We start from the raw sequence: 17,872 nt of genomic DNA, 5'->3' as shown, positions 1-17,872 counted from the left end.
AGTACCAAATAAAGCCTTTGTGGCAGGCGGTTCCAAACTTCTGAATGGTAGTGTATGTCTGAACAGTTGACAGCAATAGAATTAAAGGGGTGAAGGCAATTGACTGTGTTGTTGTTGTTGTATGCTCCCAAGTTTACTCCAGTTCTGTTTATTGTGTGTCTTTTGGAGTTCGTCAGCCCCAAAAGTGTTAGCACAACATGTTTTGCTGCCACGGAGGAAATACACTGCAGCACTGCAAAGCTGTCAGAAGCGTATCCCAATACCATTACTGCACAAACAGACTGGGAACCAAAACATCAAGCAAGCAGCCTGGAATTACTGTAGTCATGAACTTTCATGATGAGGAGCTAAAAAAAAAGAATCTTTGTAAATGACCAGCTGCGTAATTCATTTTTTGTATCTATAGGTGTAAAAAAAAATCAATACACTCAAGGATCACAATATTTAGCTTTTGATACTGCAGCAATTCTCAAAAGCTTTTTCATGCACTTTTTAAAATGTATTTAAAAAAACACAATGTTTCACCTTGCTTACAATATGGCAATACCCCTATATCATATACATATTGAATCACTAGACTCTTATCAATACACATCCTCTAATGTTGTAGTCAAGACCTCACCAACCGGGACCAAGACATTACCGAGACAAGAGAGTACAGAGACCAAGACAAGACCAAGACTTTTAGAGGTTGAGACCGAGACAAGACCAAAACCATATACATCAAACATAATAAAATATAAAATAGATATATATATAATATACTAATATAATATACATAAAATCATAACAAAACATCAAAATGTGAGTTTTCTTTTAATTTAAGTTTGCATTTAAATAAATGTGACAACAAAAACAATCTTTGCTCTGTTGTTTTCAGAGCAGCACAATGATTTGAAGTTATTAACTGCTTTTGAGAGGGTCCTTTTTCACTCTTATCAGTAAGGCATGGACAAAAAGCCTGTCAGCGGTGGTCTGGACTGGTCTCATTAAAAAACGCCCATTCCGAGGCCGAGACAAGATGGAGTAAAGATGCCCTCAATTCTGAGACAAGACCGAGAACCTCAAAAAATGGTCTTGAGACCAAGACCAATCTCGAGTACTACAACATTACATCCTCTAGTTATAATGTTAAATATATTTGCTTCATAAACAAACAGCTTTGACAACACATGACATATAAGCCTATAAACACATATCACACAGATGTAAATGTCTTACATCAAGCAATCCTCTGCCTCTTATGTTGGTCTCCGCTGAGGAAATTTCTCTCAACAGAATTCTATCAGAACATCCTTGGGCGCAAAGATGCTATCATCATTCAAAGCAGTGTAGCAGCTTCCCATTTTATATCACCAGCTTATTCAGAGAGAGATGGTTTACTTAATGTATTACACTGGGATAATGTGGGATCCAAGGAATGAAACCTTGCTTAAGTGTGTTTGACTGAGAAGCTCCTGAAACCATTCCAATGTCACATCCTGAGCGTAAACACAATTCACTGAAGAAATGGAGGATTTAGTCTCATTTGTGCAAACAGATAAGATCAAAGAGGGAGAATATAGGCGGATAGAAAGAGAGGGAAATTGGGGGTGACATGCAGCCTGAATGACACGTTTAATCGAACAGAAAATTGAAGCTGGGATTGCCAAGCAGTGAAATGGTGAGAATTAATCCATGCCTAGAAATTATTCATCGACTGATGCATTCCCCTCACCTTTTTTCTCTCGCTGCTTTAAACTGAACATGACCTCTTGCTCCGTCTTTATGTTTCAATGCATGTTTTTATTTAGGGTTTACAGCTTTCACTCAATGTTCTAATTGTTTAAAATCCTCCAAGTGGGGGTCAAGCGACCGATCCAAAGTCACAACCCGCTTAGCTACTGCTAGGTGGGACAATATTGCAAAAAGAAAAAATATGGTTTAACGATTTTACGATTTAACCAATTACCACAGTGTGCGTTTATTTTTGGGCGTCAAACAATATAGTTTCAAAAAGCCGACAGCAAGGACTAAATTAGTTTTTTTCCCATGGGGATGCTAGATGTTGTTAATGTCTAAAAAAAATACCAACACCAAAAGTGACTTTAAGCAGAACGTAGCATTACTTAGATATGATCAGTGGTGGAATGTAACCAAGTGCATTTATTCAAGTACTGTACTTAGGTACAATTTTGAGGTACTTTACTTGACTATTTCCACATATGTAACTTTATACTTCTACTTTACTACATTTAGCTGCCTGCTTTAGTTACTTTTCAGGTCAAGATTTAACATGAAAAAATAGGATCAACTTAAAATGAGACACGTTTATAAAATAAACCACATAACAGTGTATTAAGTAGTTAAAATTAGATCTATTTTGACGACAGTAAAATGCTGCTTACATAAATGCATCAATAATAATAATAATCCAATAATATATTTGCTATATATATATATATATATATATATATATATATATATATATATAAAAATCTGAGTGGGGCCATTCTGCATAATGCGTACTTTTGATACTTTAAGTACATTTGATGCTGATAATGTTATACTTTTACTCAAGTAAGTTTTTAATGCACTCCACTACAAGTGAGTGTGGTATTAGTGCTTTTATTTAAGAAAGGGATCTGAACAATTTTTATGATGCTTGATGATGAATCATGTCATCTAAAAGATATGTCAGCATTTGTTCTTTTCCAAAAGCCTTTAACCTTACTATATATTCAAGGATGACGCAAACCTAGCTAACAGTGGTGATTTGACATTGAGCTAACACCTCTTGATGTAGCTATATGCTAGCTAGCGTTTTGCTACAGTACAGTTTTCTCAACATGGACAAGGCTAGCAAAAAGCATATCAAAATATAACAGGAAATTGACTGAGGAACCAATTATGCTCAACTGTTATTGGAGCAAAAAGAGGCTGGACATACAAGTGGTCAATCAGCAACTCCAACTGAATCGTTTGTCCCTCTTAGATGTATGTTTAAATAGTAAAAAATGGTACATTTTTCTATTAATAAATACAGTCTAACAGTCCCAATTCAAATTGGACATGGCTTTTTGGGATTGGGTTCGTTTTTTATTAGACTTGGAAATTGGTAACCACCATTTAAAATACGATAGATATTCAGTATGAGTTTGGATTTGTTATTTGTGTTAATGAATATAACATTAGTGTAACAGAATGTAAAAGTTGTGGATTGCTTTATTGAGAGAGAGAGAGAACAGGACCTTGTTAACACACAGTAGAAAAGCAATAAACCACAGAAGTCTGAAAAGTTTTTCAGAGAACATCATGTTCCAAAGCTGCACTCGGGTCAACAGGCAGCACCACTGAAATAAAATCACAGTCGGTCGTGAGTAAAAGATCATTGAACAATTTTTTGTGTGTTGTTTCTGTGACCATGACCAAACCCTCACCTTGAAAAAGGGGCAAACCAGCGACTTATTTGTGGCTGACTCAAAATAAATAAAATCTATAGGGAAAAGTCTGAAATTAGTTTTCGACAACCTTTGATTTCCAAAGCAACAGCAGCCACATGTTTCAGCCCTTGATCCTCAACGTTACCCCACCGAGGAAGAGTGACCCATTATGGGTTATGCCTTTAATATGCACAGAAAAGACTAAAAATACAATTATCCAGAATGTGGGTGGTGGAGGTATACTTTGAGCTGTCCTTTTGGCAAGCAGACTTCTTTAATTGTAATGAGTGAAAATTTATCATCACTGACACAATTTGTGTTGCAGCAGGAAACAACTTTTGAATGCGTGGGAGCATAAAAGTCTGGCTCAATCTAGTTTTAAAGACTAACTTCATTTAAAAAAGAGAGTATTATTCAGTGAAAATAAAAACAAAACAATAAGCCTTATGTTACTGAATAGATCTACAGTAAATCCTAGCCATCGCTTTCTTTTTATACCTCAAATTATCCGACCCAGTTGATATATTTAGCACTATCTGTGCATATATTATATAATATTTCCTGTGGATCCACAATGGACTTGGCACATGGCATTGGCTCCGCTTAACAGATATGTGACAAAGCCTCCGATCCAAGTGGGCGTCCAACAAATACAGTGTATATAAGCGCTCATATCCCTTTACGAGTGGACACCAAACAACAAATGATCACCAACACAGTGGAAATAAAGGAAAGTATTGACATTAGTCAGAGTTACAGCTTGTTTCTCAGCAAGGGCTCTTCTGCAAAATATCTCAACATGCATAATAAAAAGAGGTTTTATAGTCCCAATCCAAACAGGAAATTAACTGCTGTGCTGGCTGACAAGGATGCAAGAAGACGTGGAAAATTTGTAGAGTTTGGTTTCATTCCACTGAAATATTTCATAAGGAGACTTTACTTTCAATTAGAAGAGTTATAATTTAACTAAGTTGCTCAGATTGCATGCAGTGAACAGGGAAGACAGACAGCAGAGAAAAGGGATGGCGTACAATAAAAGTCATCAGTTAGATTCCAGCCCACTATGTTGCAAGCAGATGGCACACGCGCCACCCCGCTGAAACACTCAATCACTTCACTTCAGGAAGTATTTTTCTCTCCTGCAGATACAATGAGCATATAATGGGACATTAATCTGACTTGTTGAAAGGATACAGTACATTCTGATGGACGTGTTTATTCTGACAGCTAGTTTTCAGTCAGAGGTGTGAATGTCATTTCCTAGACACTTGGGAGGAAATCTGTCCTAATTTGCATGTTTGTGTGTGTGTGAGAGAGAGCGTGACAACGGGGATTACGATGTGACTGTAAGTGAATCATCTAATCCGTGGTTTAGGAACAGCTGGTTGTACAGAGAGCGGAGGCTCAACTACTGTCTGTTCCTGGAGGCAGCAAGGAGGAAGGTGGAGGGACCGAAATGTTAGAAGGAAGAGGCAGAGAAACAGAAAACAGACAAGAATATAAAGAGGAAATGACACAGAGTGAGAGAGTTGAGAGAGAGAGAGTTCAGAGTGAGAGAGAGAGAGAGAGAGAGAAGGAAGCAGAGTGGGAGACAAAAGAAGAGGCAGAGAGTTAATGCTCAGAGGGGAAAGTAATGCAGAAAGCTAGAAACGAGAGAAATAAGAGAATAACACAAGGGAGAGAGAATATGAACAACAGAAGTTTAGAGAAATGGGGAAGGAGACCATAAAATAAACCAGGTTAGCAAGAGAAATCAGGTTGGAGCAGGACATACATTGCAGAACATATTTACATGCAGTGCAATAAGCTCGGGCCTCGTTAATCAAACATTTGTGAGCAGTTTTATGAGAAGGCTATGCATGCTCACGTTGCCATACCAAACCTCATTTATCTTTGTGTTTGACAGTGTGTGTTTAGCAGCACTCCTGACAACACAACAAACCAGAAATCCCTTCCTGTATTAAATATCCTCCATGCACAAAACACATATTTATCTTGAACTGAATCAGCATACTTGTGAGATTGATTGTCAAGTAATAAAAAAGGTACACCCATGTAATGTCTGCAATGATAAAAACGATGATTGGCCGTTCTGTTTCTCACGATTTTGACAGATGAAAAATATGTTTCTTTTTCCTTGGGACCACAGGAACCTCTGCTGATACTGTTAATCACTGCCTCATTTGCCCTAGGAAGCTTTAGCTTTATCTGTGCCAGCAGCAACCCACCAGGCCAGCAAGATGCACCAGTGGCATCCCTGCACATTAAAGTGCTATCAGCGCTGCATTTTTCACTCGTGTTCGCATTTATTAAAATCGGGTTGTGTGAGGTACTAATTCACAGTCGGTGCAATACCTACAGCACATACCCAGTTTGGAGAAGGAGGCAGGAGTATACCAACACAGAAGCAACAGAAGCAGAAGCAGCTAAATGTATTTAGCCACCTGAAAACTAACTTTAGTCTACACTTCAGCTGACATTGATAGTTGCAGGTGGGGCTTGAAACCTCAAAGACCTAAAAAAGCAATATCAGCTAGGGCTGGGCGATATATCTATATAAAAAATATATTGATATATTTTATTTTTAAATGTGATATGGAATTAGACCATATCACATATATCGATATAGTTCATTTTTTCTTTCTTTCTATGTAAATGCTGCCATTACTAGGGTTTGTCATATTTACTTATTTTGTAATGTTCGTCATTCTTTTCTCATACAAATATATTTATTTCAGAATAAGATCGGCCTATTTTTATTCATAGGCTATTTTTATTTAAGATATTTTTTTATTTAAATGTGCACTTTATGGAGCTTTGATTTTTTTTTTTTAAAAAGGTACTGTTGTTATACAGTATTTATGTTAAATTTAATAAACGGTTTAAATAAAACTACTCGTGACATGTCATATTTGGCTTTGACTTTGAATGAAGATTTGCTCTCACTTTGTGATAAAAAAATATCACGATGTATATCGTATATCGATATTCAGCCTAAATATATCAGAATATGACTTTTGGTCAATATCGCCCAGCCTTAATATCAGTAAAAGTGGACACTATTGTCACAGCTTTACCTTGCCGTCAAACAGCCCTGTTTATGTAAGAGGAAAAGAAGCCATTGCATGCTCAAAGCCACCAGACTCCATTATAGAAACCCTGTAATTTTACCTTGCAGAACATGGTAGTTGCTGGTCTACCACTGCCTTGATCGTTGAGTTAGTGTTATTGTGTGACTTTGATGTGTTAAAGGGTTAGCTGGTTTCACCAAAGCTACACAATAACACTAACTAAACGATCAAAGCAGCGATAAACCAGCAACTCTCATGTTCTACAAGGTAATTTTTTTTTTTTTCATTAGGTCTGGTGGCTTTGACAAGAGCATAGCATAACTTCTGTCACCATGGTAAAACTGTGAAAATATTCTAAATATAGCATGCATACAATTAATCTGATACTGGTGCTCCCATCCACAACAGTAATTTGCATAGCTTCCATGTAGGTACTCTTCTTGGTTGCTTGTTCAATATGAGAGCACAGCGCCCTCAAAGACCACCACAGAGCACCACAGGAGGTCTTTTCTACCTGTGGTCATCAAACTTAATAACTCCTCCCCCTACTGCATCGGACTGAATAAAATTAACATCATGTGCAATACCATTTTCAACACCACGGACTATATTATGTTCATTATCATGTGCAATATATCTATATCTGTATTTATTACTTGCCATGTCATCTGCACTCACTTGCACCACTTTGCTCCACACTTTTTTATTTTTTATATATATTGTTATATTTATAGTCATATTTATATTATATATTGTTATTGTTACCTATTTTGTTCATTGTTTTGTTTTATTGTGGTTGTTTTTGTAACTTGGAGCAATCTGGAACCAAAATGTCCTTTGGGATTAATAAAGTTCTATCTTATCTTATCTTATCTCACCTCATGCAACCCCACTTTAAAAAAAATCCAAACTCTCTTTAAGAGTTTACAAAAGGCTGACACACAAATAACCTTGCAGATACTATATATTCATTCATCCAAGATTAATCTATTACAGAGAAAATGCTGTATCAGTCATCCAAACTTTTATATGTCAGGTCATGTATCATCTCAAAATAGAACTATGGATGGATGGATGGAGATTTCTGGCACTGAATGAAGACGTGAGGGATGATTTAAGGACAGAATGGGATGCAGAAGAGGAAGGGGACTTAAAAAAATGTCAGCCACAGATTAAAGATAAACAAACTGATGGAGCCAATTAGGACAACCCACTGTAACTGGAGCTTAATTTAACAGGCATACGTTTCAGTGTCTCCAGTGAGGGGAAAAAGCCCCCAAACCTTCTTTGAAGTTCCTCTCTCTGTGGGCAGTCATGTGGCATGGCACCCAGCCAAAGCCCACAGACACAAGGATTGAATAAAGCTCGCCCAGTGTCCCCCGATAGTGGGGATAAGGTAGAAGACTGTACAGCAAATATATACACAAACATACACGCACCTGACAGATTCAAGCTATCCCTGAGTTACGCTTCAATTTGTTCTGTTCTTCATACCGTCTCTTTGTGTTGTCTTCACATTTGACAATGTAAAAAATTTAAAACGTGTCCATTAAAAGTGACTCAAAAGGATTACATTCGCTCCAGTCGCAGTTTGTTCAAGGTTAGAAGAGGCTTTTTTTGTTGCAGCATGCTGAAGGTGAGTTGGAAATGTGCAGACTTAAAACTCTGAGTGCAACTTGCTCTTTTTCATTGCATGATCTTTAAGAAATCTCAAACAACATCCCAATGAAAAGGTCACTCAACGTTATATAATTGTTTTTCTGTCAAAAACTGGGTAAATCAATATCATATGTAGATGTTTTTAATCTTTGTGGCCTTTACGGAAATGGAAAAATGTCAATCAAATCCATTTTACAGAAACCAGGAGCAGCCATACGTCATAAAATGATATGCTGACTTTTACAATAATATTATTAATCATCTGGAGCTAAGAAACTATTAGACTCATTTTACAGCAATGTAAAAGGTATTTGAGATCCATCTTTGTAAGTGCCTTTCACAGTTCAGAGCTTAAGGAGGTATTACATATATGAGCATGTATTTATGGATTGTCCTTGTATGCCGTTCATAAAGCCCACACGAAAGCCATGAAATAGCTGCCATGTGTTACTGTAGCAGCAATCCTGACAAAGGAGACAATCCCTCTCTAGTGTTAGCTGAGGAATGTCGGCAACTGGCATGTATAAGCACATGCAGAAATACACACACACATACATACATGTACATGTGTGTGTTAATCTATATATGTGTTTGACTATTTTTAACAGAGCACGGCTCCGTTCAGCAAGATTAACCCCAGTCCAGACTGCAATTCTCACAATCATATCAAATGCAATTCACACGATCATGAGTAGCACTTGAAACGTAGCAGACTGTTAGTGGCTCATTATATTCACTTGATAGAAAGTTGAGTATCAACACTGGACTAAAAGAAAGTGGGCCTAATTGCCAGTGATAGTTGGATGGAGACATATCTCATCTCTGCCACCCACTCAATCTCTCTTGGTCCTCCCTCCCTCCCTCCCTCCCTCCCTCCCCCCTCCTGTCTGATTCTCTTCATGTCATTTGGACCTTCAGAGAAATGGCATCACACACACATAACAGTCTTGAAGTTCACTTCAGAGATGATAAGGAGCGGCCCTCATCCAACCCCCTTTCCTTTTGTCGTCATCTATTCCAATATGACTTGTTACAAAATGACAAATAAGACAAACTATGAGATCACCAGTGTGGTTGATGGCACACACACACCCACACACATATGCAGTCATGCCTACACACACGTTACTGCAACCCACAAGAAGAAAGTGACATGCACACACACACAAAACCACATTTATTATAATTCTGCCAATTTCTGCAAGCAATTTCAGGACAGCTTTGTTGTTGCTTTCGGGTTTTCTTGATCGTACTATTAAAGCAGTCTATTGGCAGTTCAGTTTGGCTGCGCTGTGGATTATTTTAGGCTTCAGCATGCGATTCAGCGCACCACCAGAAACCACTGTAATTACAAGATCTGGTCGGTCCTTTGAATAGCAATGGCAACCAAAACCTTGATCTGGTCGAAGACAAGAAGGAGAGGCGGGGCTGCTTGGGTTAAAATAGAACTGTCCACATGGAGTTGATTTGAGGTTTTCTATATGGGGAGCCCCGGAGTGGGTCTGCTCCAGTAATAAAGTCAGGCCAAGCCATTGGAAAAAGACTATCGCGTGCAGCTCTGTTGTGGCAAACAGCACTCACTTGCCCACATTATTAAATCCATCAATGCTGTAGAATCAAACAAAATCAGTGGTAGATCTACTGTGTCTGCGCCTGCAGATGTACATTTTAGATATCCATGTTTCTATTGAAATGAAAAAAGAGGTGAGGAAAAAACACTGGCAGCTCCTACAGAAGTGAGCTTAGATGCTGCTACAGCAACAGTTATATCAGAACTGGAGAGTATTTCTTCATTAAAACTAAGCAGAGAACTGAACAGAACTGAAGGCTCTTCTCCTGAGTGGTTTCTGTACGGACGGTGTGGGGCTCATTCATCCAATCACCTGCCATGGATTATTTTCTAAAGTGACTGCCCTTTGCCAAACAGTTTTAAAAGGAGACTTTGGTAATTTTCAACTGACTTTGTGTCATTGCAGTGTGTCTGCAGGCACGCCATTGAGTTAGGACCTCTGGGCATTGGAAATATGGAGGGACGCCAAACGCTGTTCATCTGCATACACTACTCTCGCTCCACTGACACAAAGCCGGCTGAGAATAAGCACCTTAATGTTGCTTTTAACTTTGTTCTTAGATTAGTCAAGACAGGTTTCCAAGAACTTGCTTTAAGACAAGCACTTTTTTAAACTCAGAACTAAAAGCCATGTTTCATTTGCCAAAATAAACTAACCAGAATAAAATATCTCTATTTGTCATTATGTAATGTATAACAAAATTAAGTGCAATAGCCAGTGCTGGAGTATACAAATATGTGCTATGTAAAAACACATAGTATAAAACATAAATAAAACAGCTAAAATGGATAAAAAAAAACATGGAGAATTAAAAACAAAATAAACAATAAATAGTGCATACATCCACGCCCACATACACCATTTCATGAATTACTACATGTGATCATTTAATGCTGTGATTGCCTTTGCATAAATGCCGTTTTTTAGTCTGTTTGTATGTGTTTTCATGTGCCTGAGCCTGACTGATGAGTTAGCATCTCAGTCCTGCTACAGGTCTGCACTACGTTGAGTTTTCGCATTGTTAAACTGAGTTTTTCCTAGTAAATCGTCCTTGTAACTGTTGAATTTTTCCAGAACATTTTCTGCTGGAGTGAAAAGAGCAGAGCGGTTTGATGTGGTTGCACGGCCATGTTTTATAGTTTGGCAGAAAAAAGTCTTAATTTACCCAGAACATAAAGTAAATTTGTCCAAAATTCTGAGACTGGACAGCTTAGTGCAGCAGATGAATTTAGATTTCTATCTGAAGTGCCACTATAGTCAAAGTCTGTCTTTGTGAAACTGGCCCCAGATCAGTTGGTCAACACAGTAATAGATAGGGATTTACCATATTGGCAGAAAGTGGCAGTGTTTATAACCCTATGACCTGCTGCTTTCTAACCAGCAGCCTTTCCTGTCTATATTATTAACTTTAGGTCATGAAGTCACCCAAAGTTATCTGCTGTTGTCGTTAAAACATTAAGCATAAGTTTAGCAGCTGCCACGCATCAGTCCCACGCCACCATGCTCCACTGGCAGCCAATAAAGTGTCGGGACCCTTAAGATCTTTGTTGAAAATAGCCTCTAAGGATATTATGAACTCTGACAATCTCCTCCGAAACTTGCAACTCCCTGGAGAACTGCTTCACTTAGTAAAGCTGCGATGACAGATTGGATAGGAGTGGACTGAGGGACTGGGTGGTTTCCACAATATATCCGTCTTCAAGCTGTGAATGTACTATGTAATACATGTTGAGCAGTCTCATGTGCTCTCTGTCAATCATTACACAATGATGTATTCTGTCCTATTGTGTAGTCATCTCCTATTTGACATCTCTGAAAAAAAGTGTCCTTGCCCTGGATTTAAGCCCCATGAAACAACAAAAAGGTCACACAGCATGATGGAAGTGGGACAGGGGAGCTAAAAGTATCCCAATGATCCAGTAAGAAAAACATCCAAAAGTGAACTGTCTCTCCCTAGATCATTAGGCTGACACATTGAAGAAAAAGTAGTCCCAACTTTATATCTGCCACTCTTTAGATGATATATTCTCTTTCTTTTCATTTACCAATTTACCAACTTTCTTCAGTTGGACTTGTCTGGTTGATTACTTATTTTCAGCACAGCAATTCCTCCATCTACATCCCCTTGACTGTCACGGCATCCAGTTTTCTCTTTGAGCCCTCTCCACCCCTGGGCCTCTGGGTGTAATCACAAGAAACCATGATGCGCTGGTAGAAGAAAGCCGCCTATCTGGATTGGAAGAGGAAAATTGAAGGAAGGAGACTGAAAGACTGAGGGGACAGAATATGATACTGGTGAAATGCGCACTCATGAGAGGCAAAGACAGGACTAATGAGGGGTGGGTGTAGTGGAGCCAGTCAGGCTAGTTGCATGAGAACTCAGTGTTATGAGTCCTAGCAGGGAGGGAGAGTAAATGGGACTGGTGGTGAAAGTAGACGGAGACGGAGGGTGGCGTCTACCAGGCTTTTTTCACACACTTTTTCCCTCCTTCTCTTCTATTCAGTGGACACAAGACCAGATGGTATTCTCATTGAAGAAATTATAAAGCAAATGAGAATTAGAAGCAGACTGGCAGGGTGTGCTAGTCCCATCAAGCATACGCTGCACGCTGCTTATTTTATTGAACAACACATATTAAATGACCGAAATAAATCTTTCCTCAGTAAAAGAGATTAAACCCAACTCACAAATACTTCAAGGTCAGTTTCTACAGGATTAAAAAGCATTTCAGGTTGTTTTATCAGCAGGTGATCTGGTCACCTCACTCAATCTTATGACAGCTGCTAAAGCAAGTACAGCACTGCTCCTGAATAGTCCCTTAAGGAGATCAGTCTTTCTGTACTGTAGCACACAAAACAGCCAGTAGGAGTAAAACGATATGATGAGCGGAAAACATAGTGCAGATAGCAGTTATGTAGCAGTTCTGTAGAATGCTGAAATTGCAAATTGGTGCTCTGCAGTAATATATTGGGCTAGATAACAACAAGCTATAAGCTGGATGCCTCAGAGCTGTGCTAAAGTTGTGGTTCAGCTAATTACGGTTGCAGTTTACTGTACAGTAGTTACAGTGAGAGACATACATTCAGAGCTCAAGCTCGACTAAAAGCCAAGTGATGCAGCACAGTGGCTCTGAAGTGTAATGGGGCTAGAGAGCAGCAGAGCTGGAGATCAGGACACGGTTCTGTGGATAGACGCTTGTTTTTGTGGACCGAGTCCCAAATGTATAGTACTTACGAACACAACTGGGCTGAGATGGGAGAACCCACTCAAACCCTCAACAACCAATTATCCACCTGCTCTCAACAGCTGAGAGCAATTTCATCAGCACAGGAGAAGTCTTATTTAAAAGTCAATCAGGCGATCACAGGGGAAAAGTGTGTCTGTGGACGGATGCTCATCTGTCCATCTGGCTGTCCACTCCCTCGGTCATCCTAAACCCCCTTTTATACCGAACCAACAACCTGAGAAAAATCAGAGTCTGCCTTTGTTAACAAGCCCAGTTATCACACTCAGATGTCGCCCCAAGGATGAAAAAACAAGGCCGCTGCAGACGTCACTGTGGGCTTTGGGAAATGGGCATTTTTTGTTATTTTCTGAGACAGACAACTTACCAATCAAGAAAATATCCAGCAGGTTAATCAAGTTAGTTGCAGCTCTATTTCTTGACATGAAATTCCAATCTTCTTGACTGCAAAGATGCCTAGACATGACTGGTAAATTATTACTTAAACTTTACACTACATGGGGCAATTTCAGAATCTATTGGTTTGACCAAAATCTTGCCACAAAGGCAACGGACAATATTTTGGGGGTTCTGCTGTAACCGGTGGACATCCATGTTTAACAGATATTGGATATCAAGACCAAGTTTTCCTCATCCGTACACCAGCCGTTGTTCAAAGTCCAATAAGCAACTGCAGATACTACTTTTTGCAGGCGTTTTTTGGTCCACAATGGTGTATTCTGTCCTATGAGGTTTTGGTCATTAATTGAATTTTGCATATGAATTCAGATAAATACATTTTAATAGTCGATTGGTTCAAAGATTGCATTTTGGCCAATGCATTCCAACACGTTTGCTCTCCACAATGACTGTTTACTTGCATGTGTAAGCGGTTTTCAGCCATAGCCCGCTTAGACACAACCATCCAATAGAAATGGATGTTATGCCGATCACCAACAGAAATATTTTAATGCATAAAATTTGAGGTTCAAGTCTGGGGGTTGATGAACACACATTTATTGTAGATTGGCACTTATAACGTATCAGCAGGGTGCATATTAAAAAACCCTGACCTGCACATCACTAATAGGTATGTTGACGAAGCAATGGCCGGGTTAGTAGGTGAGGATGAAATGTAAATGGAGTTTAAACTGCAATAAATAAAAATGGTAAGAAATATCCAACAAACATAGGCTACATATAAAAAGAATAAAATAAAGTTTATAACCCACAATGACATCATTGTCCATTACAATGCTTCAGTGTGGACAGCATGATGCGCAAATTCACTAGATATCGCCCAACCATATTGGTTAATGGTCGGACTACAATCAGACTATGAATAGAAACCAGAACACTTCCGAAACCAAAGCCTTGTCTACAGATTCTGCAATTCATATGCAGATATCTGTTTATAGAGATTATAAATAGCCCCAGATTTGCAGGACAAATTATATTTAGACAAAACAGTTAAAATTGGCCTCAATTTGGTTGGAACGTGAAGCTATTAGGAAGAAACTCTAGAATCAAGGCAAGAAATTCTCTAAACCTGCATTAAGCAACACCAAAATGATAGTCATACAAAAGGTTTATTTGTGCTGCAAATCTCATTGAGGATGTAGATTCAGCCCACTGCAGCTTTAAACCGCTTTTCATTGTTTTGGTTTGTAGGTTCATAAAAATAAAAAAAAAACTGTGGGCAGCTGCTCCACACTCAGGAGCTTATTCAAACCAGTTGTACAACATGAAATGACAGAGGGCAGAAGTAAACATGTGGCTGATGAGCAGAGTTAAATACTTATACGAGCAATAAACACAGGTCGTTTTCTCAGTAACCAGCAACAAAGCAGCAGTGATTGTTGCACTTACAGTGGATGTGTGGTGAAAAAAAGAACTCGACATTGCTCGGTTTCTGCTGAATGGGAAAGAAACCAAGTGTTTGCTCTCACACTCAAACATAGCTTGATAAGGGATAATACAGTATCAAGGCAGATTTAAGGATCTAACAGCACACCATTTGCATTTAACTACCCAACATGCAGAATCTCCAGTGAAAAACACAACGTAACAATGACCCATAATACAAATCTATCCTCCAACCCTGTACATCCATTACTAAATGGAATGTGTCATTGACTCGAAGCCCCTCTCTTTGCACTTAAATCCACGTGACTGGTTCCAACAAAGTTGTGGAGTTAAGAGGCAATTCTTGTCTGCAGCTAAGAGTATTTAAGACCAATGAAATGAATGGCTGTCTGGCAGCACACATATAGGGGGAGTTAGTGGCGGTGGTCCAGTAATAGAAATATCTCAGCAATGTCTTTGATAATAGGGTTCATCTTTAAACTTGTCTACCCCCAAAATAATAAGAGGCAGAGAGACACTCAGGAGACAGAAGTTGGATGAGCAGCGATAGAGCATGAATCCATCCATGCAAACAAGAAATGCATGTTGATATTAGAGCCATTAAAGCAAACAATTAATTAGGATGTTGCCTCAAGAGTTACTAATTGGCAGATACTCGTTTTATCTGCAGGTGCTCTGCTCATTAAAGATTATTTTGTGTGTATATAAGTGCAATGATGAGTGGACTACAAACAGAGAAATAATTGCCAACTATTTAGCAAATCATTAAAGTAATGTTACATGCAAAAATATTTTTGAACTGAAAATCTTTGGGGTATGAACTGATACAACCACACATTTAAAGACATCACCTTGGACTTTGACGAACTGGGGTGGATATTTTTTCACTATTTTCTAATTGATTAATCGATCAAATAATCTGCAGATGAATTGATCATTAAAATAATAGTGAGTGGCAGCCCTCATTGTGTGTCTATCCTATGAATGAAAATATCATAATTGCTTTAATATAGTTAGATACAGTTCATTGGAAGGATTATAGTGATAATAATTTGTTAAAAACTATCATAAAGCATCCATTTATAAAACAAGTAAAGTCAATATCCATAAAAGAGATGTATTCATTTGTTCCAGATTTTCACAATTATCATATTCCTCTAAATGATACCAGTAGATCCACAGCTCACACTTTATACATTAAAACCCTGTCAATCAAAGAGTCAAAAATTGCTTTTTTAATTGGTTCAGCAGGATCTGCTGCTCCATCACATCTCATTTTAAACAACCCTACATAGTAATTGTTGAAACTTGGCATCAGATGACATATTGGAGCAGTTTTTTGGAGGTATGACTGAGAAGAGGAAATAGCCAATAACGTCTTATTGCTTGGTTTGTCACTGTGCTGGAAGTGAGCCCCGTCTGCCATTCATCAGTGCAGGATATATACTATGTCAGCATGCCGTGAAGGAGGTCGATATTCCGCCAAGGCAAATACATTTACATTTATTTATTGCAAGCCATTACAGAGATCCTGCTTTGGAGAACAGGATCCTATTATATTTTCCATCACATCCAAACTGCAACGCCGAGCCTCACTTGGCTGCTGCGAGGTGTTAAAATTCAGATCAAGTATGGAGAGAGGACAGCATTTGCCTACGAAATGTAAAAGTAGGGTAAACTGCCTTTTCTAACAAGGGGGTCTGGTTGAGAAACACACCACTATATTGTACGTCCTATGGTGGTATCAAGTGGGGGAAACTGCCCACCCCCATGTCAAAAAGTGCTAATAGGCTAAGTAGCAAAACTTCCCACCCCCTAGAAAAGATAGAAAACTTACCACCCCTGTGTCCAGCTGCTCGGTAGTCAGAGAAGGAGCCGCTCCAGTCAGAGGTAAAAACCACAATATCTGCACCAACAGCAGCATCTCCGGTGAAATATTCCTCATCCACTTGTGAAGAACCAGAGAAATCATCATGCCCTATGACAGGCTGCTCCTGCAGGGCTCAGACACCGACCCCGACAGCCGCATCCACGGGATAAATCACACGCCGACACTCCTGTAAAATTTGTCCGCATTAAGTCTACCTCACTGTTGAGCGCAAACACATAAAACACATTAAAAACCGGCGCTGGTAAAGATTTACAAGTTTGTTTCCCCCACAAAACGGCACCTGTAACTACCACCTACGTGGTCATTATTTGGTGAAAAATGTGTGTTCTTGTCCTGAATCAAGTCCGTCGGAGGTGATATCCCTGCAGCAAGAAGCGCGAGCTCCCCTCCTGCTCGTGCAGTCTCGAGCTCTGGAAAATGAAAGCAGCTGCGTGCGGTTTTGTCCCGAGCCGCGGCAGGGAGAGCGCGCTTTGACGCACACACATCAGAGTGAATGAGTATTCGACCCGAAGGATTCAGGGAAAGGGGGGAGAGGGAGGAGGGAGGGGAGAGAGGAGGGAAGTTCAGCGGCTTTTTAGCCCACTTGAACACTACCAAATTCATGACGCGCCTCGTGCGTAATTTCAGAGTCTCAGGGGCTGAGACCAAAAGACTTAAAACAATTTGTTGTTACGTTGCTCTCTCATCTTTTTAAGAGAGATATCGTCACCCTGTTAAATAATCGCCTTACTCATTTTTTCAAGTTTTGCAGGAAACACAAAAAAACTTCACCAAAAGTGTAACATATGACATTTATTGATCATTTCACTCAAAAAGTGATGTAACAAAGGATGGCTAGTGGCATAGTAATAACACTGTGTGTAAATTATGTAACTTAAGAGAAATAAATAACTTAGGCAATTTTTTGCATAGCCTTTGTGACTTAAGCAAGATATGGTAACACTTTATTTTGAAGGTGTCTACATAAGAGTCACATAAGCCTGTCAGAAACATGACATGACAAGTATCATGAGCATTAATGTTACTTCAAAGTGTCATTAATGTTCATGGCGCATCCCATGTCATGTTTATGACACGCTCATGTCACTCTTATGTAGACACCTTCAAAATAAAGTGTTACCATATCTTGCTTAAGTCACAAAGGCATGTTCAAAAAATTGCCTAAGTC

General features: G+C 39.0%; 1 protein-coding gene across 2 annotated transcripts in view; it reads right to left on the bottom strand.

The window, feature by feature from the left end:
* mmp17a (matrix metallopeptidase 17a) overlaps window positions 1–17,216 on the bottom strand; it is an 89,258-nt gene extending 72,042 nt beyond the window's left edge. The window contains exons 1-2 of one of the 2 annotated variants that reach the window (XM_059358364.1): window positions 17,002–17,216; window positions 16,651–16,870 (exon numbers count right to left, since the gene is read on the bottom strand). In XM_059358364.1, coding sequence (XP_059214347.1) covers window positions 16,651–16,788 — 138 coding nt within the window. In that variant the 5' untranslated portion in view covers window positions 16,789–16,870; window positions 17,002–17,216. Of the gene's footprint in view, window positions 1–16,650 lie in introns of both variants that reach the window. The other variant, XM_059358363.1, reaches the window with a different exon arrangement.
* Between the last annotated feature and the right edge of the window lie 656 nt (window positions 17,217–17,872).

This window comes from Centropristis striata, chromosome 19 (assembly GCF_030273125.1).
Source record: "Centropristis striata isolate RG_2023a ecotype Rhode Island chromosome 19, C.striata_1.0, whole genome shotgun sequence".
Lineage (NCBI taxonomy): Eukaryota > Metazoa > Chordata > Actinopteri > Perciformes > Serranidae > Centropristis > Centropristis striata.
The sequence above is the reverse complement of the archived record's forward strand: the minus strand, read 5'-3'. Positions and strand labels throughout refer to the sequence as shown.